This window comes from Rhinopithecus bieti, unplaced genomic scaffold, assembly GCF_001698545.2.
Source record: "Rhinopithecus bieti isolate Rb0 unplaced genomic scaffold, ASM169854v2 scaffold_58095, whole genome shotgun sequence".
Classification (NCBI taxonomy): Eukaryota; Metazoa; Chordata; class Mammalia; order Primates; family Cercopithecidae; genus Rhinopithecus; species Rhinopithecus bieti.
The window spans coordinates 1,659,532-1,669,329 of record NW_016823660.1 but is presented as its reverse complement, the minus strand read 5'-3'; the positions used below and the strand labels follow the sequence as shown (position 1 = coordinate 1,669,329).

Here is a 9,798-nt window from a genome sequence, read left to right as displayed (position 1 = left end):
CCCCCCCCCCCCCCCCGAGGCCAGTATTGAGTGAGGTACCTTGTGTCTCTCCTAAAAAGTTCCAAGTGAGACCTATCTTAGAATACTGTAATCATCCATCCCTTCATTTACAAACTCTCTGGGAGATTGGAGCCCCTACAGGCAAGTGATTGTCCCCACCAAGTTGGATATCTTAGCCCTAGTAGTCCATATAGTAACTGGCATAGAGTACGTACTCAACAAATAATATCAATCAAAACTCAAAGTCAAATAGATGCTTGAGGTGATGGATACCCCATTTACCCTGACGTGATTATTACACATTATATGCTGGTATCAAAATTATTGTATACTCCATAAAAATATATACCTACTTTGCAACCCCCAAAATTAAAAAACATGCAAAGTTAAAACAATGTAACCAGATGTTACAGGGGTCTGAGTATTTATCATTACTTGTATAAGGCTGAAATCACAGAAACACATACAATAATTCAATCAAATGAGGAAAATTATCTGGAAAATATCAATTTGGGTTTGTTGAAATACTTTAATATACCAAAAAGAATAAAATTCAGATTGCTACATTTTTTCCTCCTGTTCCCAAATATACACACAATTATTTTAAAGGGTAGGGGAAAACATAACACAACTATTTAAAAGGTACTAACAATTCCATATTCTTATCCTAGAAATCTAACATAGTTGTGAGTTAAAAACAAAGATTTCTGGAGGAAACAGAACTACAGCCTTATTTAAAAGAAACATAGGCCGGGCGCAGTGGCTCACACCTGTAGTCCCAACACTTTGAGAGGCCGAGGCAGGTGGATCCCTTGAGGTCAGGATTCAAGACCAGACTGGTCAACATGATGAAACCCTATCTCTACCAAAAATACAAAAACTAGCCAGGCCTGGTGACAGGTGGCTATAGTCCCAGCTACTTAGGAGGCTGAGGCACGAGAATAACTTGAACCTAGGAGGCAGAGGTTGCAGAGAGCCAAGATTGCACCATTACACTCCAGCCTGGGTGACAGAGCAAAACTTTGTCTCAAAGAATTAAAAAAAAAAAAGAAAGAAAGAAAGAAAGATAGTATTTAATCAAGTTTTTATGCCATACCTTGTTTTAAAATGAACTTAAACCAGATTACAAAAACACACACAAACATAACTAAAAAAAAAAATAAAATGTATAATAAGTAAAGAGATCTCAATAAGAAAAAAGAACCCACAAGAATACAAACTAAATCTAGAAATGAGGTTGAGATACAAAATATATGGTCCTGGATATTTGCAAGAGATGGGTCCTGGATGAACCATTCCCTAGTTCATGTGAATTCTGATATCCTTCTATTCCCACCCTCATAAACAATGTATTTCCATCCCACAGATAAAGTGTATTTGTCAGTTTTCATGCTGCTGATAAAGACATACCTGAGACTGGGTAATTTACAAAGAAAAAGAGGTTTAGTGGACTCACAGTTCCATGTGGCTGGGGAAGCCTCGCAGTCATGGCAGAGGCAAAAGGCACATCTTACATGGTGGCAGGCAAGAGAAGATGAAAGTCAAGCAAAAGGGGTTTCCCCTTATAAAACCATCAGCTCTTGTGAGACTTACTCACTACCATGAGAAGAGTATGAGGGAAACCATCCCCACGATTCAATTATCTCCCGTGGGATCCCTCCCACAACACATATAAATTAAGGGAGCTACAATTCAAGATGAGATTTGGGTGGGGACACAGCCAGATTAATATGAGACTTCCCAGGCCTTCTCTCAGTATCATCTTCCCCTGATACTTCTAAAGCCTCATGCTCACCGTTTTTATTGTTCTTCAACTTTTCTATTTAGGAGTTTTTCTTTTCAAAAGCATCCTCAGCTAACACCCTAGAGGATCACCATATTTCCTTTTTAGTGACAAGCTCACAGCCTACATATACCTGCCCTGTAGCCCAATACCCCAAGGTGGCTGAACCTGTCACAGAGACTGTGTTACCCAAACTTCCTCTTTATAAGTATATTTTTCCCTAGTCCAAAGAGGTGTATATATTTAAAATTGTGTTTTGATTTACAGCCTGCCCCCAAACTTTTTTTTTAAGAGACAGGGTCTCTGTTATTCAGACTAGAGCACAGTAGTGTGAACTCAGCTCACTGCAGCCTTGACTTCCCAGGCTCATGCGATCCTCCCACATCGGCCTCTTGAGTGGCTAGGACTGCAGTCATACCACACTATGCCTGGCTAATTTTTATTTTTTTTTATATTTTAATTTTTTTTAGAGAGAGGGTCTTGCTATGCTGCCCAGGCTGGTCTTGAACTCGTGGCCTGGGATTACAGTTGTGAACCACTGCACTCAGCCCATTTAAACACACACACACACACACACACGATAACAACTATGAAAATTCTGTGCTAGAATAAAATCAAGTTTTGTGTTCACTCAGTTCTAAATCAATCCTAACAGCTTCAACTGCAGGCAGAAGAGCATAAAACCAAAGCAATTTTGATTCACTCTAGCACAAATCTTTTCAAACGAGTTCCTTCAGCTCTACCAAGATCTACGTACAAAAGCTGAAGCCTTCTATTCCTTCAAGCTTAAATAGACACGCTTGGAATACAGCTAAGCGGTTTGTTTCAGCTGTTTAAATCTCCAGTCCCAGGAGCCTGCCTCCTGAAAGTATTGTAGACTTTACATACTTGAAAACGAATAGAATGGGTCAGTCAAAGGACACACTTGAGGTCTGTGTCTGATAAAAGTTGGGGGCGGGAGGAACTATTAAGACATTGAGAATGTACTAGAGGTATGTAATAAAACTAATTTTGAAAATACATTTTATAGCAATTATTGGAAAACATTTAGAATAGTACATGTGTTATTGTGCTATCTAAATACTAGCAACATGAACTTATTTGCTCCACTGTTTTTATGAAATCAGGTATCAGTACCCTCCGCTATGCTTTCTAACCACTTAGTATTGACATATACTTTGAAATACAGCCTCAGCTTAAAACTCAAGCCAGTGTAACTAAGAATTTGTTTCATGCATTAGTTTCATTCTTTTAATAGAAATAACAACCATCTCTGTAGTTCCTTTTTGATCCTTAGCATGCTATGATAATTAACTTTTTCCTCAATACTTAATAATGCCTACTTAAATTTGCCTAACCCCATTATATAACTACCAAAAAACTCAGATCTTTGCTATTTTATTTGAAACTCACAAACAACCTTGTAAACAGATAGTATAACTTTAATTTTATAGGTAAGGAAACTGAGATAGTAGCTATGTTGTAAATACATACAAAGGAATATGCATCCATTGTTTGGAGGCATGCCTATTTAATGATTAAAGGATGATGATGCCATCTCAAATTTATTTTATTCCTTCTATCAAAAGGTCAACTCAATCTAAATAAACCCATAGCTATCCAACTTCCATACATTCAACATAAAAATATTTATATGATTGTATTACCAAGTCACAAACGTCATCAGTCATAATCCCAAGACGATGCCTAATAAAACCCCAGAGGGCAACTATTAGTTAGAGCACAAGGATGCCTTGGAAATTACATTGTTATGAAAAAATAAAAGAAAGGAACAAATAAACGTAGTCTTTAAATGTACTGCCAGGGAAATGCCACATACCAACACTTCCATTTCTTAAGAATTGTCACTGCTGGAAGTACACAAATTGCAGTAAATTCGACAAGAAAAAATATATAGGAATCCTGTTCTGTAAAGCAATTGCAGCTCAGAAGCTGCTCATTTTCGAACACTCTGTATCAATTAAAAGCCTCTTATCATGACAGGCAACCATAACAAATTTAGCTGAATTTAAAAATATAGGTCTGGTTATCATTGAGGCGCTGGTTTCTACCTCCTCACAAACTCCAGAAAGACTCTAAATTTCTTTCAGCTTGAGTTAGATGAGAGAAAATGCAATTCATATTTCCAGAAGCACAAGTGGCATATTTTCCAGTAAGCTTCTTGTTCTCATTTTACTATTTTAGGAGTTCTGATCACTCCCAATGTTGCTGTATGGCCAGACCCGATTTCTGCTGGCTGATCATTTTCATGGCATGATGCTTTACTAAAACTGTCTCCAAAAACTGTTTTTACTCACATTCGGCTTCAGTGTATTTATATACAAAATACCACTTCAATGGAGTGCTGCCAATAAAAGAAACAGCTTACTAGAATTTCAGTTGACTTTGTTAAAGGAAATTATTTTAAATTAATGTGGCTACTGAACTGCTGCCATCCTTGACCTCAGAAAATAGATTCCTTCTAATTTTTGCTGTGAACATTTATTTAAGTTAAATTCCAGCTCATGAATGTTGACCGTAAAAGAGTCTAAACCTTCCTGCTACTATTTCATATTCTTTCTCTAAACAAGGGGGTGACCACATGGTTGCTACATTAGTATACAGAGCCAGCTCACCACCATTAAGTGAAATCATCTATGTATTTTTGGTAGAATCTTTAACAACTTCCACGCCCGTCGGTGAATGGAACAAGGCTGTTTTGTTTTCAGAGAGCAACAATTTGATCTCTGGTTTACTTGGTGGTGCCCCAAATATTTTTCCATATGCTTTTCGCAAAGAGAATCTGACATCAGCATGGTTTACCTTTACCAATGAATGCAGGCTTTTTTCACCAAACATATCCCAGAGGAAGGTCAGGTCTTCCTGGCTATCCACATGTGGCTGCAGCTGGGCTGGCAGAGCAGCCAACAGCTCATACAGACCTATAAAATGAAAATAAAACACAAAGTGTAATCTTAGAGTGATCTCATTAATTTTGCCTAAGGTGTGTGTAAATGACAGCTGGAACATACCGATTTTACTGGATTTGTATTCCGGGCCATCAAGCTAAACACTTCTCCGAAGAACCAAAGGGGAATTTTCTGGTTTTTGAATTCCAAAGCAGTGGTATGTATTAACAGACTCGTTTTTACCTCTCACAGTTGTCAACATTCTACAGCCATCCAAGTTTACATAACCCGAGACAGAAAATGTGTACAGGTTTTCAGAAAAAGAAGAAAACGCATACATTCCTTTCCTTAATCATTATTACATTTCCCTCAATCTAAGCCAAAGAGTGAAATGAGTCATGAATAGGAAAAACTTCCTTAGAAGAACAGAAAATTGATAGGGTGGCCCATTAAAGGGGTTTTGTAGTATCCAGATAGTTCCTAATAACATATAGTTTCAAAAATGCTTGCATTATCTAACATCCAAAAGAAAGTCCTACAAAGTACGGGAAAAGAAATCATATGTGGTTCTGCATTACTATAGTCAACTATTTAAAAAAAAAAAAGCTACGTAAAACTTGGTTTACAATTGGGGGATGTACAGTTTATGTAATACCCTCTGAAAGAGTTAAAGTAACAGATGCGGCTTACTCATAGATTCCTCACTAGACACTTCCTAGGGGCAGACAGTAGTGCAGTGTTCCACGGTAGCGTGCTACATAAACCATCCATCTCCATCACAGCCCGTAACACTCCTGTCCAAGAAATGTTGCAACAGTGCCTGCCCGAGACTCTTTAGGGAGGTGACCTGGCAGGAGTCAATATCAACTCATAGCATATGTTTCATTTTCCAGTGGGATTACATGAGGTAAAAAGGACAAAATTCCTTTTATTTCTTGTCTGCTGTCTACAAAAACACCAAGACCTCCTGGGACCTACAACACATGGGACTGTTGTTATTTTTGGTCTGAATAAGTGCTGCTGTTCATCACGGGGACAGTTTTACAAGAGATTTAACTAGCAAGGAATAGTAAATTACGGGCTGATGATTCGTATATCTATTATCTTCCTGAAGCATGCTGATTCTGCTTATCAGTGATAACTCACAACCAAAGGCATTAGGTACCACGTTGAAAGTTAAGATACGTAACTTGGGAGATCTGATTAAATTTAAACATTCCTGGGGCCTTATTTGGCAAAAAAATAAAATAAATAAAATAAAATCTAAAACACTCTTAAAAAAAAAAAAAACCTTCTCTCAATTACATTCGGAAGTATTCTTGGTGTTTTACATCTATTCCCTTAAGATTCTGGCATTCTGCCTACAACAGCTGTTATTTACAATTTAGTAAAATTATTTGTAAGGTATCTCAACCTAACTCAATCTGTAATGATACAGGTCTCATTATACATATGAAAGTAATCAACAATGGCCAAGATCAGTGGTTAAGGTCGGAAGTCAAAATGTGAAATTACATAAAGAGAGAGTGGAATTTCATTATTTTATTATTGATTTGAGGAGCTGTAAAAATAATTACCTATTCCTTGGTAATGTGACTTACAGTTTAAGGAGACTAATTCAACTGTGCTATAATTTACATGATAAAAGTTGTCAGGAGGATTAAATGACTCAATACCTTAGAACAGTCCCTGTCACATAAAAAGTACTCAATATGTTTCATATGAAACTCGGTAATTTTCAGTCATTGTCATTATTAATGATTACTGTTATTAATCATATAGTTACTGAAAAAGCAAAAGTGTGGATCAAACAGAGCTAGATTCAAACTCAAAGTCTATACTTAGAGCATTTCACCTAATTTAACCGAGCCTTGTTTCCCTCACGTGTTTAAAAAGAAATAGTAACCTATAAATGTGGTAAAATTGTATAGCATGGCCAGGCACAATGGCTCATGCCTATAATCCCAGCACCTGGGAAGGCCGAGGCAGGTGGATGACTTAAGTTCAGGAGTTCAAGATCAGCCTGGCCAACATGGTGAAACCCCATCTCTACCAAAAATATAAAAAGTAGCCCAGCATGGTGGCATACGCCTGTAATTCCAGCTACTCAGGAGGCTGCGGCAGGAGAATCACTTGAACCCCAGAGGTGGAGGTTGGAGTGAGCTGAGACCACACCATTGGACTCCACCTTGAGCAACAGAGTGAAACTCCATCTCAAAAAAAAAAATTGCATAGCACTAAATACGCAAACGCACAGAGACACACACAAATGAGTGCACATAAAACGTGAAATCTGAATAAGATCAAAGGATTGTACCAATGACAATTTCCTAGTTGCAAGACTCTATTATACTTACGCAAGACGCTACCATTGGAAGAAAGTGGGTGAGGGGTACATGGGATCATAACATGAATCTACAATTATCTCAAAATAAAATGCTAATACAAAAAAAAATATGACAAACACGGTTGTTGTAAGAATTCGATAGAGCAATGCATATGGCAGCATTTAGCCCTGTGGCTGGCAGAGAGTAGGCACTCCTTTGCTTAACATGTCTTCTTCTAGAATGAAAATGTCATTTCAATTCAATGGTTCAAAGTCAAAACAATAGCTTAGCTATATATTGCAATTGGATACAATACCATACTCAGAAATAAAACCACACTAGTCTTTTACATATGGAAAGTGTTAACTTTACCCAAGTACTGCTTACATTTTGTGGGAATAAGCCATATTTAAGTTTTTATAAAAAATAATTTTTCTGTTAGCAGAAGCTCATAAACCAGAGTTTTCTGGTTTTTACTAGTTTTATGCAATCCTAACTAATATCCCACCATAGTTTGGCACTCTAGCGACAAGAGCTGTCCCTTTCCTACAACTACCACATCTGGTAACCATGACCACAGCAAGAAAAGACAGGATAGTGCCAACCAGAAATTAAAGACATGATTAAAGGAGCTACCAGGCCAGAGCTGTGTGCCGTCTCCATGAAGGTAAGTAATACAGACAACTACTTCCACTCAAATGAATTATATGGGCCTTAGAAACTGTCTCTGGCCATGCATAAAATGGGGCCTGTGTTTTAACATGTTTTTTAAAATACTCCTATAGTCAGTTCCTAAAGTTCTAATGGTGAAGAATTTTGTGAAATCCAAATGGTTTGGGTCGTGGAGATTCAAAGGGCAAATGATGAGAGTTTAGATAGCAGGAGATATTTTTTAAGAATTTACCTAAATCTACTTGGTCTCTGGGCAACAACTGAGACAATGAGATACCTTACACTCTTCAGTCATTCAAACTCATTGATTCCAGTAAACATTTATGGTAGCCATGAATGAAACACTCCTCAAGGCTCTAAAGATCTAAGAAAAATCAGTCACGGCGCCTGTCCTCAGGAGTTTGCAGTGCAGTAGACAAGCATAGACAGGTCTATTAGTAAGTCCAGGACAAGGTTTGAGTGTTGTGGCAATGGCAAGGGAAGTGGTCAATTCCTGCAAATGAGGAAGAAGGCATCAGGAAAGTCTTCAGAAAAGAAGTAAACACTTGAGTTAGGTCTTTGCTGTGGTTTGAATGTGTCCCCTAAAAAGCATGTATCAGAAACTTAAACCCCAATGCAAGAGTGTTGGGAGGTGGAGGCCAATGAGAGGTTATGAGGCCATGAGGGGTATGCCCTCATGGATAGATTAATGCCATTATTGTAAGACCGGGCTCATTATCTTGAGAATGGGTTCATTATATGAAGGTGAGTCAGTCTTCTACTCCATCTCTTTGCCCTTCTGCCATGGATGATGCCGCAAGAAGGCCCTCATCAGATGCTGGTTCCTTGATCTCGGACCTCCCAGCCTCCAGAACTGTGAGCCAATAACATTCTGATCATTACAAATTGCCTAGTCTATAGTATTCTGTTATAGCAGTACAAAACTGACTAAGACCCTCCTTAAAGGCAAAGTTCCTAAGAATCAACATTTACTGAGTTCTTATATTCAGAGTACTATGCTTGTCACTGGAGATACAACTTATAGAACATACAACTCTCTGCCCCCAGAAGTCTTATCATCTTAGATGACGCAGAATATGCCCCAACATAAAGCAATCCTATATATAAGGCTCTCCTATTTGCCCAAGAAAAGATCCAAAACACATTTTCTTCCAAATAAATATATGAACATTTAGTGTGACAATGAAATACATATCTAATTATTAACATCTGTTTATGTCTAATTAATAATTCAAATATCTAATTGGTTTTTACAGATGTTGATAAAATGCTCATGCCTGATTCTAAAATTTAAATTGCAGTTTAGTTAGGAACACATACCTTAAATTACCTATGAGGTAAAATATATTAATTTAGATATTTAGTTTGGGTCCTACTTGCATATTTCATGAAACTGTTTCATTTATTTACAATAATTTTATAAATAATTTAAATTTCAGAGTTAAAATATATCATTTTCATTTTAAATAAGCTGCTTAAGATGTAGTATATTTTTGATTATTTGTGAGATAGTGTCATGGGAAATCTACATAAAACTGATCAGTTTTTTATTTGTTCTGTAACTGTATAGTTTTTATCTCTACAACAGAACCACTAAGCTACTCTTTAAGTATCTTTAACATTTGCAAATGTGAGGTCACAACCTTTCCCTAAGGAATAATAATTAAATCTGGCTTAAACTTCTTTGCAACCTTTTTTTCTCCCATTGTCTTGATGAATAGTGTCCTTTTTAAAAAACAATTCTGTCAGTTGGCCTCTAAAACTATACCCCAAAATTTTGTGGTTTTGTTTTTTTTTTTTTTTTTAGACGGAGTCTCACTCTGTCGCCTGGGCTGGAGTGCAGTGGCTAGTTCTCAGCTCACTGCAAGCTCCGCCTCCTGGGTTTATGCCATTCTCCTGCCTCAGCCTCCGAGTAGCTGGGACTACAAGCGCCTGCCACCTCGCCCGGCTAGTTTTTTGTATTTTTTAGTAGAGACGGGGTTTCACCGTGTTAGCCAGGATGGTCTCCATCTCCTGACCTCGTGATCCGCCCGTCTCGGCCTCCCAAAGTGCTGGGATTGCAGGCTTGAGCCACTGCGCCCGGCCAAAATTCTTAAAGTTTATGTTA

The 9,798-nt window shown here is 37.7% G+C and overlaps 1 protein-coding gene across 6 annotated transcripts in view; it reads right to left on the bottom strand.

The window, feature by feature from the left end:
- MPP7 (MAGUK p55 scaffold protein 7) overlaps positions 1-9,798 on the bottom strand; it is a 264,439-nt gene that overhangs the window by 151,605 nt on the left and 103,036 nt on the right. For 5 of the 6 annotated variants that reach the window (XM_017861696.1, XM_017861698.1, XM_017861700.1 and 2 more), the window contains exon 3: positions 4,607-4,725. In XM_017861696.1, the coding sequence (XP_017717185.1) occupies positions 4,607-4,725 (119 nt within the window). The remainder of the gene's footprint in view (positions 1-4,606; positions 4,726-9,798) is intronic. The other variant, XM_017861699.1, reaches the window with a different exon arrangement.